At 28.4% G+C, this 21,088-nt stretch overlaps 4 protein-coding genes across 4 annotated transcripts in view; 2 read left to right on the top strand and 2 right to left on the bottom strand.

Moving 5' to 3' along the window:
- Positions 1 to 4,105, top strand: part of LOC127291647 (dynein axonemal heavy chain 2) — a 32,423-nt gene extending 28,318 nt beyond the window's left edge. Inside the window, exons 47-58 of the mRNA XM_051320847.1 lie at positions 19 to 169; positions 250 to 399; positions 482 to 614; positions 700 to 1,035; positions 1,123 to 1,395; positions 1,469 to 1,813; positions 1,958 to 2,092; positions 2,169 to 2,445; positions 2,544 to 2,954; positions 3,033 to 3,551; positions 3,719 to 3,869; positions 3,949 to 4,105. Coding sequence (XP_051176804.1) covers positions 19 to 169; positions 250 to 399; positions 482 to 614; positions 700 to 1,035; positions 1,123 to 1,395; positions 1,469 to 1,813; positions 1,958 to 2,092; positions 2,169 to 2,445; positions 2,544 to 2,954; positions 3,033 to 3,551; positions 3,719 to 3,869; positions 3,949 to 4,103 — 3,036 coding nt within the window. The 3' untranslated portion in view covers positions 4,104 to 4,105. The remainder of the gene's footprint in view (positions 1 to 18; positions 170 to 249; positions 400 to 481; positions 615 to 699; positions 1,036 to 1,122; positions 1,396 to 1,468; positions 1,814 to 1,957; positions 2,093 to 2,168; positions 2,446 to 2,543; positions 2,955 to 3,032; positions 3,552 to 3,718; positions 3,870 to 3,948) is intronic.
- A 69-nt stretch (positions 4,106 to 4,174) lies between these two features.
- LOC127276588 (uncharacterized) lies at positions 4,175 to 10,232 on the bottom strand. The gene is made up of 4 exons (XM_051297131.1): positions 9,896 to 10,232; positions 8,293 to 9,220; positions 7,127 to 8,210; positions 4,175 to 7,066 (listed from the first exon to the last, which is right to left on the bottom strand). The coding sequence occupies exons 1-4, from the start codon at positions 10,024 to 10,026 to the stop codon at positions 4,302 to 4,304; spliced, it is 4,908 nt and encodes a 1,635-aa protein (XP_051153088.1). The 5' UTR covers positions 10,027 to 10,232; the 3' UTR covers positions 4,175 to 4,301.
- Positions 8,831 to 20,908, top strand: LOC127276591 (glucose dehydrogenase [FAD, quinone]-like). Its single transcript, XM_051297134.1, has 8 exons — positions 8,831 to 8,960; positions 15,376 to 15,522; positions 16,277 to 16,479; positions 17,993 to 18,547; positions 18,641 to 18,845; positions 18,922 to 19,439; positions 19,571 to 19,932; positions 20,247 to 20,908. The coding sequence occupies exons 4-8, from the start codon at positions 18,067 to 18,069 to the stop codon at positions 20,625 to 20,627; spliced, it is 1,947 nt and encodes a 648-aa protein (XP_051153091.1). The 5' UTR covers positions 8,831 to 8,960; positions 15,376 to 15,522; positions 16,277 to 16,479; positions 17,993 to 18,066; the 3' UTR covers positions 20,628 to 20,908.
- On the bottom strand, positions 11,233 to 14,919 carry LOC127276590 (coiled-coil domain-containing protein 142). Its single transcript, XM_051297133.1, has 14 exons — positions 14,698 to 14,919; positions 14,377 to 14,594; positions 14,178 to 14,310; positions 13,939 to 14,084; positions 13,680 to 13,867; positions 13,407 to 13,598; positions 13,161 to 13,306; positions 12,925 to 13,067; positions 12,625 to 12,766; positions 12,400 to 12,516; positions 12,037 to 12,190; positions 11,830 to 11,947; positions 11,540 to 11,727; positions 11,233 to 11,433 (listed from the first exon to the last, which is right to left on the bottom strand). Exons 1-14 carry the CDS (start codon positions 14,866 to 14,868, stop codon positions 11,297 to 11,299), a joined length of 2,193 nt encoding a protein of 730 aa, XP_051153090.1. The 5' UTR covers positions 14,869 to 14,919; the 3' UTR covers positions 11,233 to 11,296.
- Positions 20,909 to 21,088: the final 180 nt, after the last annotated feature.

Below are 21,088 nucleotides of genomic sequence, written 5' to 3'. Positions count from 1 at the left end.
AATTTTTATATTTTCTAGGATTTAAAAATAATTGACTTCGGACAAACTGATTTTACAAAAGTTTTAGAATTGGCGATTCAATTTGGAAAACCGGTACTTTTGCAAAATGTTGGCGAAATTTTAGATCCAGCATTGAATCCAATTTTGCAAAAAGCTTTTATTAAAACAGGTTTCTTTTTTTATTTACTATTCTAATTATTATTATTATTATTATTTTGCACTATTTTATCAAATGATTTAATATTGCAGGAAATGAGATAATGATTAAGTTCAATGATAAAATGATAACTTTCAATGATAAATTTCGGTTATTTATAACCACTAAACTACCAAATCCACATTATGCACCGGAAATATCGACCAAAACTACTTTATGCAATTTTGCAATCAAAGAGCAAGGTTATATTTTTAAATTAGATGAATAATTTAAATAAACGTTTTAAATAAATTTTATGAATAAATTTTTTTATTGTTTTTTTAGGGCTGGAAGCACAACTTTTGGGTATTGTCGTTAGAAAAGAGAAACCTCAATTGGAAGAACAAAAAGATAATTTAGTTTTGACTATTGCTGCCGGGAAGCGTACTTTGAAAGAACTTGAGGACAAAATACTCTAGTAAGAATTTATTAATTTAATTTAATTTGAATTTTATATGGTAGAAAAAAATTCATAACTATTTTTTTTTTTTTATTTTTTCCAGTCTACTGAGTATCACAACTGGATCACTTTTAGACGATTTAGATTTACTAAATACGTTGCAGTCTTCAAAAATGACATCCGATACAGTTCAACAATCATTAATGGTCACAGAGGAGACAGAAAAGGAAATTGATCTTGCACGTGCAGGATATCGTCCTTGCTCGAAAAGAGCGGCTATTCTCTTTTTTGTTCTAAACGACATGAGTCTAATAGATCCGATGTACCAATTTTCTCTTGAGTCATATATCTCTCTTTTCATGATTTCAATTGAAAAGAGTCCCAAACAAAATGAAAGAATCAAAGCATTAAATGAATATCACACTTATGCTTTATACAGGTTTTTTTTTTTCTTTAAATAAAAAATTGTAATAAAACGCAAAAGAAGAATTTTATTTTAATATCTTTGTTTTGTGCATTTATATAGAAATACATGCAGAGGTCTTTTTGAGCAACACAAGCTTCTTTTTTCATTTCATATGTGTATAAAAATATTGGAAGCCGAGGGAAGAATTGTCCCTGTGGAATATGCGTTTTTATTGAAAGGCGGAATTGTTCTCGACAAGGAAAATCAATTGAACAAATCCGTGACTTGGCTCTCGGACGAATCCTGGGATAATATAACAGAACTCGATAAGTTGTCAGGATTTCATGGTGTTGCTGCGTCTTTTGAACAATTACCCGAAGAATGGCACAATTGGTATACTGTTTCTAAAATTTATTAATTTATAAATTACAAGTTAAAATTTTTTTCATTTTTAAATCGTATATAGGTACATTCATACAGAACCAGAGACACAGGAATTACCCGGTGATTGGGAAACTAGTTGTGATGAATTTCAAAAAATGCTTTTCATTCGCAGTTGTCGTTCGGATAGAATTTCATTCTGTTTAATTGCTTTTATTGGGAAAAATCTTGGCCAAAAATTCGTGGAACCTCCTGTATTGGATGTGAAGGCAGCACTTGAAGATTCAGTGGCACAATCGCCATTGATTTTTGTTCTTTCGCCCGGAGTCGATCCCACTAATGCACTTTTGCAACTGGCAGACAATCAAGATGAGCCCCAACAAATCATGACCCTGTCACTTGGCCAAGGTCAAGCGCCAATCGCTACCAGGTTATTCAGTCTTTAATAATTGAAAACTAATCTTGGAATATTTCCTTTAAAATAAAAAATGTATTTTAAATCAATATTTATTAAAATTTTGTAGAATTATTTTTATTTTTATTTGAATTATTCTGATTGTATTGTAATTTCCAGAATGATTGAAACTGGCACAAAAGACGGAAGCTGGGTGTTTCTGGCCAATTGTCATTTGTCATTGAGTTGGATGCCACAATTGGATAAAATTGTGGATAATTTATCGTCGAATAAAAATCTAAATCCAAATTTTAGGTAAACAATATTTATATATTTATTTGTTTACTTTAAAGAAAGGATTAAATTTTTTTTTTTTGATATAAATTTGCAGATTATGGTTGAGTTCAAGTCCAACTCCACATTTTCCGATATCAATTCTTCAAGCTGGAATCAAAATGACAACTGAACCACCAAAAGGAATCAGAGCCAATATGACGAGACTGTATGGCTTAATGACGGAAAATCAATTTGAAATGTGCCAAACAAAATCAAAATTCAAAAAACTTCTTTTCACACTCGTCTTCTTTCATTCGATTCTTATCGAGAGGAAAAAATTTCAACAACTCGGCTGGAATATCGTCTATAGCTTCAATGACTCTGACTTTGAGGTGAATTCTTAATTTATATAAAATTTATGATAAATTTACTATATTTTAATAATTAAATATATTTTTTATACTAATATAATTCAATTTATTGATTGAAGGTATCAGAAAATCTATTGGAAGTTTATCTTGATGAATATCCAGAGACACCGTGGGACTCGTTGAAATATTTAATAGCCGGAATTTGTTACGGAGGTCACGTGACAGACGATTGGGATCGACGTCTATTGATGAGCTATGTCGAACAATATTTCACCGACGAAGTCATAAATTTGCCATTTTATCGTTTATCAATTTTGCCAACTTATTTTGTACCTCGTGACGGACCCTTTGAATCTTATCGAGATTTTATATCACTTTTGCCAAACAACGATCGACCAGAAGCTTTCGGTCAACATCCAAACGCTGACATTACATCTCTTATTATTGACAATAGAGATATGTTTGGAACACTCATGAGTCTTCATGTTCAAGCAAGTTCCATCGAAGATGAAATCAACAAAGAAGATAAAGTTAGAATCTTTAAATTTTGACATAATTTCTCAAAAATTATTAAGATAATTAAAAAAAAAAAATAAATAATTTTTCAGGTAATGCAAATGGCATTGGATATTTCGAGTAAATTGCCAAATTTAATAGATTATGAATTGACGGAAAAATTAATTGGACCGGAAAAGAAGCCATTGGACGTGGTTTTATTGCAGGAGATAACGAGATACAATGTTCTTTTAAAGAAGACTAATTCAAGTTTAGATGATCTTAGACGGGGAATAGAAGGTTTGGTATTAATGTCCTCTGAATTGGAGGAGATTTTCACGTGTATTTACGAGGGTCGTGTACCAACTTCCTGGCTGACTGCGTATCCATCGTTAAAACTTCTTGGATCATGGACCAGAGATTTAATAAGTCGTGTTAAACATTTTTCACATTGGGCGGAAACGACTCATCAACCAACGTTATTTTGGCTTAGTGCCTTTACATTTCCCACTGGATTTCTCACTGCTGTTTTGCAAACATCCGCAAGATCATGGAACATCTCGATTGATTCATTATCTTGGGAGTTTCAAGTTTTCACCGAGGATGATAATTTGATCATTGAACCACCTGAAGTAAGTATTTATTTTATTTTTACAGAAATTCAAAAATTTCTTTCGAACATTAATTAACAATTTTTGTTTTTATTTTTTTTTCATTTATTATATAGTTAAGATTAATAAAAAAAAATTTTTAATTTCGATTATAACGAGAAAACTAAAATTGAGTTATTTTTCTTCAGAATGGAATTTACGTGAGAACGATTTATCTCGAGGGAGCTGGATGGGATAAAGAAAATGGGACACTCGTGGAACCTGCTCCAATGTCACTTGTATGTAACATGCCTGTAATTCATTTTCGACCAGTGGAACAAGTCAAAAAGAAAGTTAAAGGTATTTATTTACACTTATATAATTCCATCCAAATTCACATTGATTGGAAAAAAGAGGAATATTTTAATTTTTAATTTAGGAATTTATAATTGTCCCTGTTATTATTATCCTCAAAGAAGTGGTGATCAAGGTAGACCTGCATATATTGTAACTGTTGATTTAAATTCTGGACCAGAAGGTTCCGATCATTGGATAAAGCGAGGAACTGCTCTTTTATTAAGTCTCGCAACTTAATTTTTTTTTATTAATATACTTATCCAATTAATATACATTATTTATACATAAATATTTATTAAATCGGCTAATTAAGTATTCAATTTATAATTATTGTTATATTAATAACTAATTATTTTAAACTAATTCTTAAATTAATATTAATATTAACTTTATAAAATTTGGCAATTATTCAAATATACATGAGTCGAAGAATAACTATAAAATTATTTCTAGCCTCATCAGTGTTAGAATTAAAATAGAGTTTGTCGTTATATGAAAAATTGTCAATTTTGATGCAGAAGATTTTGTATTATTTATAAGATCCATTTTATTTTTCACGGCATCATTTAACTCATTAAATTGATCTTTCACTGAATTTTGATATTTTTTCCACTTGGGAATATTTTCAATAGATTCGGAATCTTGATATGAAAGATTTAGAATTTGATTGCGAGCACTCACCAACGTTTCTCTAACTTTGTTTAAATTAGAATTTATAATTGTGGTATTTTGAAAATTGTTCATTATGTCATCTATCGATTCATTATTCGCTTCAACTGATGATGATGTGTTATTTAAAATTTGTAAAGAATTTTTTTTCATTTCAATTTTTTCAACAGACTCGTCAATATTATTCTTAAGCGAGGCAATTTGATTCTTTAGATCATCCATTGATTTTTTTATAAAATCTTTAAAATTTATCCACTCATTTGAATTATTTTGTTTTATCGAATTCATGTAATTATTGACAGTTTTGTTTATAGAATTTTTAAATTCCTTCCAATCATCATCTGTAATATTAAATTGAATTGATTTTATTTCCAAATTTTTAACTTGATTTTTAAGATCCGAAAATGATTTATCAGTTATTTCTTCAAGATCGGAAATATTTTTATTCTTATTTTCTTCTTTCGTCTCCAATAACCATTCTTCTTTAATTTTTGCTATTTCTTCTTTTACCTGTGCAACATTATTTTTGATTGATTCTCGCAAATTCATCCAGTCGATATTTTTTAAAAGTTTATTTTCAAAATTTTTCAAAGCACTTTTTAATGAATCATTTATTTGATTGGAAAAATCATTCCAATCGTTTGATAATTTTAATAATTGCCTGTCATTCACTTTTGGTGATAATTTACTTACATTAAATTTAAATTCCGAAATTGATTTGTTAACATAATTGCAAAATTTCATCCATTTTGAATCACATATCCAAGATTTTTTCCATTTTTTTCGCCTTAATGATTCATTTATGGTTTTATTTAAATCATCTTTTAATGAATTCCAATCTTCATTTTTTGAATTAAATTCACCGTCAGAATCATTGTGATTTATTTTTTTCATTTCAGATATTCTTCCCAAAATTTCATCTTTTCGAATATCAAACTCTTTTCGTAGATCCGCGAACTTTGTTCTAATCTCTTTTCTAAATTCAATCCAATCCGGACTACCGCAAGGCGGAGCATTCATCTTGATATAATGAACAACAATTTCTATTGCTTCCTTTAAATCTCGTCTAAAATTGATCCAATCAGATTTTGAATTATCTGCAAAATTCAATTTCAAAAGAGACATCTTGTATTTGGAATCATTTAATGATTTGTGAAATTTCTCTCTAAATTCTTTCCAACATGGATCATTTGATGTAATATTTTTAGATTTTTTAGCGTCAATTAATTCACATAAAGATTTATTTAAGTCTGACTTGAAATTTTTCCAATCGAACACTGTACCATTTGATATTGTCAACAAAACGGAAGTTTTCACTGGTATATCACTTCTGAATTTCAATAATATGTCAATGATTTTCTTTTTGTACTCAGGCCATGAAGGATCATCAGGTAGTGGAGCATTATTTTTGATATCTTCAATTATTCTATCAAGAATTTCAATAAGATCACGTTTAAATTTAATCCATTCGTGATTTTCATTTGAATTTTTTCTTCTTTTCGAAAATTTGTTTTTAATTTCATCTCTATAATTGTACCAATCTGGTTTATTTGTATCGATATTGCGAATTGCTTCGTTTAATGATGTGAGGGTTTTTCTTTTTGCATTCTCCCAGTGCGATATTGATTGATCATCTGATTGATTAGTATCTTCAATATCTTTAGTAATTTCAGTATCGTTATTATCTTCGGAGACTTGATTTCTAAAACGATGGAACTGATCTTTTATGTGTTGAACAAAAGTCGTGCGATCTGGATCATCTGATGGTGGGAGATTATCCTCAATGACGTCAACAACCTCACCGATAGATTTGATAACATCTCCTTTGAGCATCTTCCAATTGGAGTCATCGTCCATCAATTTTTGAAGTTTTGGATTTTTCTTTATGTCAGCAATTTGATTCTTCATATTTGCAACGTCTTCTTTTATTCGTTTGACTTCTATTTTGATCTTGTCTTTAAATGCCAACCAATCGTCCCGGCTGGATGAACCTTCTTTCAGCTGATCAACACTTTTATTGAGAACACACATAGTGTTTGTTTTAAAAGCTTCCCAATCATGATGTTTTTTCGCTATCGATATCACTTGATTAGTCGCATCTTGTAACGAATTGTTCATAAATAACATTAAATTCGAATCTGATGAATCAGAATTTAATGATTCGGAATCGATCGAGGGACGTAAACTTTGAAGTTCATTTTTGAGATTCTCGAACGATTCATTAAGTTCCTTTTGAAAGGTGAGATAGTCGTCATCTGGAATTGATGGTTCATTTCCTTTAATGAAATCGGCAAAGTTTTGCACCGTTTTATTGATATCATTTTTAAAAGCCAACCAAACAGGTTCTGCAGTAGCTAGAGTTGGAATTTCTCTCCAAGCCTCAAAAGACGGTTCAGAAATATCTTCACAAGAAATAATTGGATTATTAACGCCTTCTGACTTCATTACTTCAGCCTGGATCTTTGTTATTCCATCAGAGCAATCACAGATTAATTTTGCTAGCGATGTTTTTCTCAATTCCACCAGTTGTTCTGAAAAACACATGAATAAAAAATTAGAATTTAATTTAATTTAATTTACTAAAAACTTACCTTCAGTGAATTCACCAGGATGATCAGAATTTTCATACCAAAAACCATCGCCCTGCTGGGATCTCTCAAACTGTTCTCCAATCAGACAGGTAAAAGTCGGTCCCACAATTCCATCCGATCGAGGAATTTCAGCCAATGCTCCAGTATATAAATCGACATCATCAACATTCGTGTACAATTTGGAAATGGCATTCAACGCCTGAGGATCAAGATCAGATTTCAAGTCGGAAAATTTATTTGGTTTCTTCAATCCACAATGCTCACGCCATTTGGTATAACCTGGTAAACCGTGATCACGTCCTCGTTGAATGTTCAACGACACAAGATCCAATCCACAAGGAAGAGTTTTATTAGCCGCAGGATCTTCAAATAAATGACTTGTCAATTGTGATGTAACGTGAGTCGATGTTTTTTGAATAACATTTGAAGTTGCCATTGTCACTGATTTACTGACACCATCATCACTGTAGAGACTGTAAGGATTAAAAAGCATTCTATGTAATTCAATATAACTGGTTGTTCCTTTTTCAGTGTCCGTCAATTTCATAAGACCCGGTAAAAGTGTATGAGCAAATCGAAATGCCGACGATGCAAAATTATTTGCCAACGTTGGATTAACGGTGTGATTGACACGACGATAACCCGATTTTAGGGGTTTTAAATTCTTCTCATTTATCAATTTTTCACCGAGAATTATTGGTAGAAATTCATTGTAGGTGATATGCTGCAATTGAGCACCGAGAATTCGTCTTGATTCCTGAAATAATTTCTCATCGTCCCAGGTGGGATTGAGTGATGAGAGTTTGTCGGCAAGTCGATTATGTTGTCTGGCCCATAAAATGTGCATTGTTGTTAAATGAAGATTCTCATTGGCTCTTTTATCACCAGCGGCAAAACAATAACGACCACGTTTCCATTCTTGTTTTCGATTACAACCATCATTGAAATTTGTACTTTTTGGTAAGAGTGTTCTATTATCCGACGTCACTTGCATCTTTAATCGACCGCCATGGAATTTACGTAAGTTACTTATTGTTACCTCGTCCGATCCATAGATTGTTGATCCGTCAATGAAAGAAGTCACCTGAAATTTGAAAAAAATAAATTTTGAAATTTAATTTAATTTAATAGATTTAAAATTAAACTTTGATTAACATTTGCAGTACCTGGTTGAGTTGCTGTCGAGGACCAATTTTACACTGGGATGCTGGAGCAGATCTGACAAATTCCATGCAGGAGCTCATGCCAATATCGTAAACGGGATCGCCATGACCAACTTTAACTGGAAAACACTCAGGATGACGAATTGATGTTGAGCAACATGACAGGGAACTTCCATTGATTCCTTGACCGATGGCTGTTGCCGTGATGTCATGATCCAAAAATTGTCCATAAACAGCCAACATTACTGTAAAAGCTGGATTTGAACTTGGCGATGGTGGATGAACCTTGAGACTGACTTCCCTCGCTGATGGAAGTGATTTTCCCGAAGTTGCTCTTCTTGGCGAATTGATCTTATCAGCATAGGCTGGTGGTAATATTCTTTGATATGGCGTCATTGCCGCTCCCCATTGTTTTGGATTATTACAAGTACCATCGTACGTTCTATATTTATTTGACTTACAATTAATCCTTGTAAATTCTTTACAGGAACCATTTGGTGCCCAACCGCCATTGAAGTAACTTCCAATTGATGATGGTTTTCCATGGAGCGATCTTGATTCTTCAATGTGTTTTGTTGCGGCTATTTCACCGATACCAGCCAATGCCAATGCACCTGCCTCAAGACTTGTACTGACGGCAAATTGATGACGAAAATTCGGCGATGGTGAAGGTAAGGGTTTTGTGTAGGCATCGGAAATTCGTCGTTTTTCAATTGCCTCATTCCCCGCTTGAATACCTTCAATTAATTCTCCATCTGTAAGGGATGATAAATTACCATCCGGTGGATCTGGATTTAATTTCCATTCGGCAGATTTTAAGAGATTTATCTCGGGATTTATTGTCGAATTCGTCGCGGCTGTTAAATTGTTTGTTGACGTGTGACTTATCGAATAGCTGATTGTCATGACAACGCTTATCACGAAAAGTGCTCTATAAAAAAAAAATTGAAAATTAATGAATTTTTAAGAAATATATTTCTGATAGTATATTTTAAAATTAATTTCTTCAATTGATAAAAATATTAAAAATAATTTTATTCAATATTTTTAGAAAGATGGAAATTTTATTTGGGAAAATGTGACAAAATTTTTATCTTTGTTTAAATAAATTGAAATGAAATTGATTTGCATTCTATTTTCATTGGAAATAAAATAAACAATGCAATCTATGGTGAAATAATTTATTGTCACTTGAAAATTCATAAGTGAGGTCAGGCTTTCCAGAGAAACCGCAAACCACTCATGTCTCTGTTCTTTGGAATAATTTTCCCATTGTACAAAAAAAAAAAAAAAAAAATACAGTCAATTAGAAAAATTTATTTCCATTCACGTAATATTGCAACAAGTAACATATTTAATTAAATTACTCGTTTTCATTAATTTATTACTAATTAGATACTTTTCTTTTAATTAACATTTAATTTTTTCCATATTAATTAATTGAAAACAAAGAAATAAATTGGAAAATTATATTTTAATTAAAAAAAAGAATGCACTTTCATTTTTTTCGAAATAAAATCTAAGGAAACTAAATGCTATAAGATAATATCGAATAAAAAAAAGGTGACATTAAAAAAAAAAAGTAAAAATTGATCTTGAAACTTACAAAAGAAAAGCGCAGACACAACATTGAAATTGTCGAATTCTATTTCGTCGATTCCGAATAATACCGGCAAATTCGATATAATGAGGTGGATCATTTGGTCTTGTTAAATAAGTTCTCTCGGTTGCAGACATTTAGTTTTTCTTTTTTTTTCCACAAATTAAAAATTGCTTTCAAAAATTCACATTCACTTTCACACAAATCAAATTATCGATAATTAAAAAGAAAACAATTGCAAATTTAAAAAAAAAAATCGAATTTTATCCTCTTGTTGCTGTTAGATTTGAGCCACGAATGACACGAAACGAGACTTGGAAGCCCGACTAACTGACCACCCCACTATGAAACATCGAATCACTTCATGTTCTCGCAAAAGCTACAGACATTGTCCACAAACAGGAAATAAAAGAATGCAAGATCAAATTTCGAATACATGGCTTGAATTTCCATCTTATAAACTCTTATAACCCGATGAGACGATATTCATCGACACAAACAGATTTATTTCTTCTACTTTCCATTTGCAATTTTTCCCAAATTCCTTAAACTTTTTTCTATAATTTTGAATAATTTTTCAGTTGACTTTTTCAAAAAATTATATTTCAAATAACAAGGTTCACATTTCAAAAAAAAAAAATTTTTTTAATGTACAGAATTTTCTTAAAATTCTTTAGAAACACGGAAAAAAATTTTTTTCAACAATCTCCTGTTGAAATTACAATTAGATAAATAATTTTAATCTAGAAAACAATTTGGAAAAAATTGAAAAAAAAATTGAAATTAAAATAAAAGTCTTAAAAATATATAAATCAGAATATTGATATATTGAAATTGAAACAATGATCTTTGAAGTGGCTGTACTAATATCGTCTCATATTTCATTTATTTTTCAACCAATGAGAACTTATATAATTAAACCAGTTCTTTCCATTAGTTGTGGAGGACATACATCATTAATAATATTTATTTACACAAATGACCTAAAACAGAAATACAATCATGAACAAAATTTATTTAATAAAAAAAAAAAAATATATAATTTAAAACCGAAATTCCAATACACTTGTTTAATTATTATTTTCTAAAAATAAAAGTAACGACAAGTCACTGACCGTCTTAAAGTTGAGGTGTAAAATGATACTGAGTGAAGAGAGAAGGGCTTCGCCGGGCTTCAGGAATAAAAAGAACCCCCCTCATGTACTAATACAACACTCCAATCAATATATTTTGTAAACCATATAGTTTATTTTGAAAAGAAAAAATCAGAAATAATAAAAATTGAACTTACTCAAAGAAAAAATTAAATTTAATTTAAAATTCAATTAATGTTTTTGACGTAATAAAATTTTCAAGAATGATTTTTTTCATTTATGATGTTTTTTTGAACACCTAGTCACAAAAGATTTAACCATTACAACAAAAATTATAATTTTTCGAAGCACGAAGTTCAAGCCATTGTTCTTGATTGGGAACATACATTTCCGCGGGCATTCTTTCTAAACCCAAAGATTCTAAAGAACCATTTTCATTGTTTTTTTGAGCTGAAAAAATTTTATGAATTATTACTTTAATTAATAAAATTACGAAATATTTAATTAGCAGTCAATTAATTAAATTTTATAAATGATTATAATAAAAAAAAATTACGTGGTTTCTTGTTCATGGCAATGGCTTCTCCAGGATGTCGCAAAAGAAGCCGACCAACACCTTCACAACGACGTAAAACTTCATTTTTTAGAAGATGATTCCGTACATTTTCAGAAATTATAGAACAGTCAATTACCCATTTTGATACGTGCGCGAAATCCGTTAAAAGTTGGCAAGCACCCCAATTACTGCAGACAAAAATTCTCATAAATGTATTGAATTAATATATAGTAATTATCAAAAAAAGAATAATTATTATTAAACAAAATTAAAGAATATTAATTATTCACCTGAATTTAACTTGATGCAAATAAATATAATCCAACCAAGCCTCACACATTAATCGAAAAATCATATTCGAAACTTCGTGATTGTCAATCACTTTTAATACTGGAAAAAGTACTTTTTCTGGAAAAAAAAACTGCGAATAATTTTATACAAAGAAAATGTGACAAAAATTATTTTAAAAATAATATAATAATATTTTAATCGTTTACTAAAATAAGTCTCGACGTAAACACTTGGCACTGATGGCATTGTAGGACAATTTTTTCGCCAATAATTTGGTTTTGGGAAGCACATATGTAAATTCGCGAGACTAATTACACGACAAATTATTGCCAGTGTGTCTATACATTTTAAAGGCGCTCTCTAAAACAAATTTTATTTCACATAAATAAATAATTAATAAAAGAACAATTTTTACTGTCAATATCAAACTAAATAAAGATGGAAAAAAAAATTTTAATTTAAAAAATAGTTAAAATTTAAATAAAAAAAAATAATTATTTTAGTTTCTAATTTTTTCGACTTCCTTGTTTATTGAGTTTGTTATTTTTTTTTTTAATTGTTTATAATACCTGCAACAATTCAATGTTAACTTTCACTTCGGAAACAATTTTGGCTCTCATTTTAGCACAAACGTAAACTTGAACGCTTATTGGCTCTGTTTCTAAAGTCGTTGTGTGATCAGTAAGCTAAAAATAAAACATCTTTTTAGTCAAAATATTTCTTTCAAAAAAAAAAAAAAAATTTTATGATTTATCAAATTTGTAAAAACAAAATTTTCTAAATCGAATTATCACCTTTAAACATTGAAGCTCCTGAATGCAATTAATCACATCGCCTTTTACAAGAAGGAAAAAGACATTCAGTTCCCAAGTGTGAGCAATTTCTTTAGATTCTTGTAATGACCACAATCTCATTGTGTGAATCGAGTGATCCAATCTCAAAAATTATAAAATACAATTTAAAAAAAAAATTTTAAATCAAAATAGACTATTTTAGAAAATAATAAAAAATATAATTAGTACAATAAAATGTAAAAAAAGAAGTAGTTTTAAAGAAAAAAAAAAGTAATTTTCAAATTTAAGAAAAGAATGTACCTATGGAGAACCACAATTTGTTCAGAAAGTGGAAGTTGTACCAATGGAGCTCCAATTTCCCATTCTCCGCTAGATTCACATTCATTACTATTTACAACTAAAAGTTTGAAGAGATCTAAAAATTTGTGACCCGTATCTGTTCCCTGAAAATTCACATTTTTGCGAATTTAAAATTTCCTACATAAATTGTAAATTTGCAATTTTTTTTTTTTACTAAAATTGTTTTATTAATCGACCTTGGAAATTTCACTTGATGGTTTAGATTTGCATGCAAAGGATTTAGTGTAGGCTCTTCTGAAACGTTCATCCCAAGCTGTTACAGTCACAAAACATCCCAAAGTATCACACAAATTTTGAAGAGTTGGTTTCACAGTAGCTGGAACTTATTAAAAAAAAAGAATCCAAATTTTACCTGTTAATTTTTTAAAGTAGCCATTTGTGATTCTCTTCTTTTTTTTTAATAAACAAAAAAATAATTGTACCCTGATTTTTTTTTAAAAAACGATGCAACCAATCCTTAAAATGTTGAGCTCCACGACTGTGACTTATTGCTAATGCCTTTGATGACCACCACAAAATTACATGATCCAATATACTCGAAATTGATCCCCAAGCAACATCTTGATAAAAATTTATTATTTTATTCATTGCAGCCACTCGAATCTTTTTTTCGTCTGAAATTTTTTTTTTTTTGTGAGGCAAAAAATATTTAAAGAAACTAATTTGTGAAATTATAAAAAAAAAAAAAATTATACCATTATTTACTGTTCTTAAAGCATCAGATCCAAAAAGTTGAGGAGATATAATTTTTATGATATTCATTAATCGATTAATTTCTTCATTTTGCATGTTTACCAAAATTTGAACTGATTCTACATTTGATATTTCCATTTCCTGCGTTGGCAAACACGTAATAGGTGGCACTAAATGTTTTGTTAGTGCACTGAAAATTTTTTTTTTATCATGCAATCGAATTTTTAATTTCATAAAAAAAATGATTATAAAAAAACTTACCGATAGATTTCGATACTAGAATTTTCTGATAAATCAACATCGGCCGTCGATTTTGTATCCTCTTTATCCATATTGCATTGATAATTTGCCAATAAACATTCGATAAATTCATGACAATATTCCTCAACTTTATTCTTTGCCAAAATCTAAAAAGTTTTTTAATTAGAAAAGAAATTTTTTATTTTCTTAGATTTATCTCTAATTTTTTTTTTTTTTTGTTTTAGGAAATACTGTTTTACCTGTAGTAATCGAGTGATAGAAATTTTTTTCAACGGTTCCAACATTGATGGACAATTGTTGGAAAAAATATTTATAGAAGCTTCTGAAACGTTTGGATCTAATTCCAATGCTTTATTATAAGCATTTACTAATCTAAAAAGAATAAAATTTTAGAAATAGAAATGCATGTATCTAATTAATTTTTGAAAAATGAGAAACCTGAAAATAATCCTTAAGAATTCGTCATTTTTCAAATCCATTATGTCATAAATTAGATTTCTGATAAGTTTAGCAACCACATTTAAATTTCGCTTTAAACTTGTTTTGATATGTTGGACTTTAGCTTTATAAACTGGTTGGGACGTTTCTCCTGATTTCCAAATTGATTTGTAATCTTCTATGCATTTCTCCAATCTCTTTACGAAATTAGTTAGAGTCTAAAATAAAAAAAAATAATTTCTATTTATAAACTAGACAAAAAATTAAGAATATTAACGTAATTTAAAAAAAAATTAGCATAAAATTTCTATTAAGAATTACCTCTTGATCGCAAGCTTTGTCATTGACTGTAATTTCCACATAATAAACAATATCCCAAGAAAGTTTTCTGAGCATTGCATCCAATTCCAAAGAATCGTTAAACCATTTTTCTAAAATTGGTCCCTGAACTGGCAACCATTTTAAAATATTCGCATTGTAATTACTATCCATTTTTTTTATAATATAATGATAATTGTAAATAATTATATTTTATTTTGTTAGACTTGCAAATGAAAATGTATATTGATTTTTTATTTTTGTTATTGAATAAAATTTGAGCTCAACATCACTTTGCATTATTGGTAAATATTTTTATGATTTATATGGCAAGTGGCACAAATTATCTTTAAAGAGTAAAAACATTTTTTACGTTGTCAAGGGAACCTTCTATGCGCAGCACTGCATTGCGCTTTGACTCATAAATCCAATAATTATATTCAGTTGCAGGTTTAAAACGTTTAGTTCGTTAATTTCCATTCATTTACACTTAACGAAAACAAAATAAGAAAAAGGATATAAAAAAAATTGATAAAATTTTCAATGATTTTCAAAATAAATTTCTTTCTTCTATAATAATGCTTTATCAATAAATAAATATAATAAATTTATTATATAAATTAAATTTTTACTTTCAAAAATATTTATTTAATAACTATTAAATGCTTTTTTTTATTACAGAAGCAGTTGAGTTGCAGAAGTCAATGGGAAAAGTGGACATTTATCTTGTTTTCAATTTGTATACGCGGTAACAGAAAAACAAAATGTGTTACTGCATCAAAACATTGAAATCCTGTTTTCCGAATAAAATTTGTCTCTTCGCATATGGTAAATAAAAATATTTCATAATACAACATTTTTACGAAATTTTTTAAATAAACTTTATTCAAATTATTTACACAATTAATTTAGTGAATTAATAATTACATAGTATTTTTTTTATGAATTATTTAATTTGAATAAATTAATTTTTATAAAGGTCAAATTTTCGTCTATCTACAATTAATTAAAAATATTTTCTTTCCTTTTAAAAAAAAACTTAAATTTCTTGCACAATTTTTACAAATGCACTAAGAAAAAGATTTTATTAATTAAAAGAAAGTTTCCTTTTTGAAACGGAGAATTTGAATTAGGATCATCGGAAGAAATGGACCGAAAATCTAGTGATTCTAAAACTTTTTTGATCTTATTACGAAATTTATATTCATGCTAGAAAACACATAAAGTTCAGATACATGATAGAAAACACGTAACTTTATAAGACTTATAATGATACGTGTTTTCTATCACATCTTTAAAATTTACGTGTTTTTTACTGTAAATGTTATCTGCTTTTTGAATATAACAAGAAATTTAATTTATTCGGTTCTAATTTTTACCTATTAATTATATGTAATTAGTAAAAGAATTATTTAATTAAATTTTATCAAATTTTTTAATTTCAATTATTAAACAAATAGTCAAATTTAACTAATAATAGACATAATTTTTTATTTGAACTACATTAAATGTAAACTTGTAACAATTTGCACCTTTTGTCGGTAAATATTGATCAAAAGTACATATGAATTTTAATTTTCAGTTTCAGATGAATTTCTTTAAAAAAAAAAAAAGGAAGGCATGGTGAGATATCGCACCGGTCGACCTTCAGGATCTTTTTCTTATGCGATACTGACGGTTCACCATCTCAGTATCGAATTGACGGTAGAATCGAATGGTTCCAGTGATCTAGAAATGAAATTACATCAAAGTGTCATCCATAAATCAAAACAATTTTTCAAATCGGTAAGTTTGATTTTTATTAAATTAAAGATAAAAACTAAACATTTTTTTCTAATCAATTCTTATCATTTTAAGTTTGAATTTAATTTTTTTTAAAATTTATATTAAAATTTTTTTTTTTATTTAAAGATAAAGTTTTATTTTACTTATATATTCTCTAATAGAAAATTGATACTCTCTTTTTAGAAAATTTTTGATTTTATAAATCTAAATTTTTTTTAAAGTTTAGTGAAAAATTTTGTTTTACTATAATTTTTATATTGAATGAAAAATTAATAGAAAAATAAATTTTCTAATAGAAAATTAGTTTATTTAGGTAATAAATAATTAATTGATTAATTTAATTAATGAAAAATCAAAAAAAATAATAAAAAAAAGTATAATGTAAATAAATATCAATTATTATTATTCATTAATAATAATTTTTTATTAAAAATATTTATTTCTACTTTATTTTTTAATAAAGCAGTCCCTCATTGTCAATGACAAATAAGAAAAAAATGTTGGATCAATTTTGAAAAAATGTTTTGTCTTTTATTTTATCATGACAATAATTAGTTTCAACTTGAAAATTGTTTAACAGCATTTTGTTGTCACTTAAGAGCGTAACGATGCCTCGCATTTGTCCTCCTTCTTACTCAATCTGACATAAATGAATGAACTGAATGTAATTTTTTTGTTCTAACATTGTCAACGTATTTTCTTTTTAAATATTATAACCAATTATTTTAAATTGAAATGTCCTTACCTTCAAAAGTCTCATATGTAATATATTTCGTTGAGAAATGATTAATTTTTTTCTATCTATAAAGAAAGCAAACGAACGTGATCTAATGTATGCATATCATTATATGCAAAAGTCTAATTTTGATTTTATATTAAGATTACAGTCGCTTTTTTAATTTAATTCTTGTTTTGTAATAGACAAATGGACACGTAGGCAAATTTCTATTTAAAAAATGGGGTAAAAATTCCTTTAGAAAGAGAAAAAGAGATTATCGTTTGAATTTAAAATTAGAATGATGATTTATGCACTGCGTTTTTATTATAGAATGACTAAACATTTTAAATATGTTTATAAAAAAAAGTATGTTACTCACCTCGTGTAATATACAATAAATGCAATAATTACAAGAGTTGTTTTTATAAAAGTCAATTATCACAATTATTACCAAAGATTATTACAATAATGGTAATTAACTCTTATTAATAAATAAAACCATAAAAATGATTATGAAATATAAAGATAAAATAAACCATTTTATTAATATTAAATAATTGAAAACTTTATAAAAACAATGGGGAAAATATTAAATTCTATTCAATGAGTAATGATAATTCATTTAACAGGAATAATTTTTGTATTCAAGTGTCATTTCGATTTCAATGACTTGCTTTGTCAACTTTAATTTAATGACGCAGGTGTATCTTTGTCTTTCGTATTAATTTGAAATTTATTTATATATTTCATTTATTGCTATTTGTTATTTTATACAAAATAATTTTTTTTTTGCAGACTAACACTTGAATAATAATGAAAAGCTGAGATTGAAAAAAAAATTGTTCATCTTTAAAAAAAGAATTCAAATTATGGCTTTGAAATTTTTTATTATTATTTCAACATTAATTTCAACAAGAATGTGTTTTTTACTTTTTGATAAATTAAATAATTTTCTCAATCATCGAACAAATTATTATAAACCTGAAGTGGAAGATTTTGGAATTTATGATTTCGTGATAATTGGAGCAGGATCTGGAGGATCAGTTTTAGCTAATAGACTTTCGGAAAATCCTGATTGGAAAATTCTTTTATTGGAAGCTGGTGGCGATGAAAGTTTTCTCACTGATATTCCTTTAATGGCATCTATTTGGCATATTACTGATTACAATTGGGGTTATAAATCTCCGCCACATTCGGAAAAGAAGAATAAAAACGATGGATATTGTCTAGCGATGAAAGATGGAAAATGCAATTGGCCAAGAGGAAAAGTTGTTGGCGGGACATCGGTGATTAATTTTATGATTTACATGCGAGGTGATCGTCAAGATTATGATTCTTGGAGTGCTCAAGGTAGAGTGAATTTTTTTCAAGTGAAAAAAAAATATTTCTTTAAATTTTGGCTAATTGATATTTATGAAAATGTGGCAAATTTTTGAATTCTAGGAAATCCAGGTTGGAGTTACAGTGAAGTTTTGCCGTATTTTTTAAAATCTGAAAATAGTAAATTATTTTATCAGGAAGACGAATATCATGGAAGAGGAGGATATCTTGATGTCACAAATCCTCCGTATGTCTCACAACTAAGAGAACCTTTTCTTCAATCTGCCGAAGAAATGGGCTACTCTGTTCGTGACTGCAATGGGGAAAGGTTTTATAAAATAATAAATTTGTGTTATTATTATTTTTTTTTACATTTTTTAAAAATTAAAGTTACTTTTTCACAGATTGACCGGATTTTGTGTCGTTCAAGCAAATTTGCGAAAAGGACGAAGAGTGAGTGCAAGCAAAGCATTTTTGAATCCCATTCAATATCGAAGAAATCTTTATATTTCCAAATTTTCCCACGTGACAAAAATTATAATTGATCCAGTGAATAAAGAGGCAATGGGTGTGGAATTTATAAAAAATCGTCAAAAATTTCGTGTCCTGACGAAAAAAGAAGTACTTCTGTCGGCTGGTGCATTTAATTCTCCACAACTTTTGATGCTTTCGGGAATTGGTCCGAAAAATCATTTAGAATCATTAGGAATCAATGTTCTTGAGGATTTACCTGTTGGTGAAAATCTTCAAGATCACATTAGCTTGTCGACATTGACCTTCCTAGTCAACGATACGGTGACTATAGTTGAGTCACGCATCGCATCAAATCTAGTCAACACTTTTGATTATCTATTCAAAGGAACTGGACCTCTAACTGTACCTGGTGGCGCCGAGGCAATCGCTTTTATTAATACAAATCGAAGTTAGTTATTAGCGATTTTTTTTTCATATACAAATAAAAAATGAGTTTAGTTTTTTTTTTTAATTAAAATAAAATTGAAAGATAAACAATTTAAAAAATATTTAAAAAAAAAAATTGACACATTTTTAAAGTTTTCAGTGATGACATCGAAGGAAATCGTATGAGAAGAAGTGAAGGGGACTCGAGAATAAATATAGTTGATGTTAATGAGGATGTCCCTGACATTGAATTAGTTTTGGGCCTTGGTGCTTTGACGGGCGACTCATCAGGAAGTTTACGAAGTCTTTTTGGTTTGACGGACGAATTTTATCAACGTGTTTTTAAAGATTACGATGGATTCGATGCATTTAGTATTGTTCCTATTTTATTGCAACCAAAAAGTAGAGGTCGCGTGCAATTAAGAAGCTCCAATCCATTTCACTGGCCGGCTATTGAAGCCAACTATTTCCAAGAAGAAGATGACCTTGATACAATGGTTCGCGGGATAAAAGAGGTCAGTACACATAAATACATAACTGCGTTACAATTGGGCCTTACAAAATCATGACATAATTTTATGATAGTGACGTAATAACCAGTTTCAATATAAATATATCTTTTCGAAATGCCATCGGAGAACATAAATTTATTGTTTATATTTTTATTTTCTTTTACTTTTATTTTTTTAATCTCTATTATGAAAATTTTGGAAATTCAAACATTGAAAAAAAAAATCACGATCAAATGAAAATTAGAAAAATTCTGTAAAATAAAAAGTCTGCAATTAAATTGAAATGGAGATAAGAAATTTGAATTTAATTTTTACAGGCCATCAGACTTGCATCGACAAGGCCATTTAAAAAATTTAATACAACCCTTTTTCCACGAAAATTTCTTGGATGTGAACATTTGACATTTAATTCTGATAAATATTGGTCATGTGTTGCACGTCACATGACAGTAAGTTTAGGTCATTTTGCGGGAACATGTAAAATGGCACCTAGAGAAAATTTTGGGGTCGTTGATTCAAAATTAAATGTCCATGGGATTGCAAATTTGAGAGTTGTCGATGCCAGTGTTATACCAACAATCACACGTGGTCATACCAATGCGGCAATTATTATGATTGGAGAAAAAGCTAGTGATATAATAAAAGAAAAATGGAGTAAATCTAATACTGAAAGTAGAAAAAATTTTTTATTTTTCTAATTAGAAACAATATTGATCTTAGAAAAATTTTCAGATTGCGTGCAATGCTTTATATTTTTATATTATGTTTAAAAAAAAGGTGTTAATAATAATTTATTATTAATTATGTTTAATTAGTTATATTAATAATTAAATAACTGATAATACAGTTTGATTATTAATAAGTTTTGACTGTTATAAAATAATATTATTGGTATTCTAATTTTAATTTAACTAAATTATCAAGTTGAAAAATAAATACTTTTTTTTATAAATAAATATAGTGTAACAAGTGGAAGACATTTGTACGTGATTCACACTGTCCTAATTTGTTAAAATTTAATAAATAATACAAAAACATTTTTGAAATGCGCGTTAACAAAAACAATAATTGTTTTTTTTTAATTTAAAATTTTGTTAATGCGTTCCTTTTTTTTGTACTGCTATAGATTTTAGTCTACTCAGACTATTGTGTCCTATAA

Source organism: Leptopilina boulardi, unplaced genomic scaffold (assembly GCF_019393585.1).
Source record: "Leptopilina boulardi isolate dan_hultmark-lab unplaced genomic scaffold, ZJU_Lbou_2.1 LbouV2_150, whole genome shotgun sequence".
Classification (NCBI taxonomy): Eukaryota; Metazoa; Arthropoda; class Insecta; order Hymenoptera; family Figitidae; genus Leptopilina; species Leptopilina boulardi.
Note: the sequence above shows the minus strand (reverse complement) of the source record. Positions and strands in the feature narration are given on the sequence as shown.

Coding starts and splice junctions, on each gene's coding strand:
- LOC127276590 (XM_051297133.1), bottom strand. CDS start 14,868: ATGGATAGTAATTACAATGCGAATATTTTAAAATGGTTGCCAGTTCAG. Junction 13,068..13,160: donor CATCAAGTGAAATTTCCAAG/GTCGATTAATAA, acceptor GTGAATTTTCAG/GGAACAGATACGGGTCACAA. Junction 12,517..12,624: donor AGGAGCTTCAATGTTTAAAG/GTGATAATTCGA, acceptor TTTTATTTTTAG/CTTACTGATCACACAACGAC.
- LOC127276588 (XM_051297131.1), bottom strand. CDS start 10,026: ATGTCTGCAACCGAGAGAACTTATTTAACAAGACCAAATGATCCACCT. Junction 8,211..8,292: donor CTCGACAGCAACTCAACCAG/GTACTGCAAATG, acceptor TTCAAATTTCAG/GTGACTTCTTTCATTGACGG. Junction 7,067..7,126: donor TCCTGGTGAATTCACTGAAG/GTAAGTTTTTAG, acceptor TGTGTTTTTCAG/AACAACTGGTGGAATTGAGA.
- LOC127276591 (XM_051297134.1), top strand. CDS start 18,067: ATGGCTTTGAAATTTTTTATTATTATTTCAACATTAATTTCAACAAGA. Junction 18,548..18,640: donor TGATTCTTGGAGTGCTCAAG/GTAGAGTGAATT, acceptor TTTGAATTCTAG/GAAATCCAGGTTGGAGTTAC. Junction 19,933..20,246: donor TGGTTCGCGGGATAAAAGAG/GTCAGTACACAT, acceptor TAATTTTTACAG/GCCATCAGACTTGCATCGAC.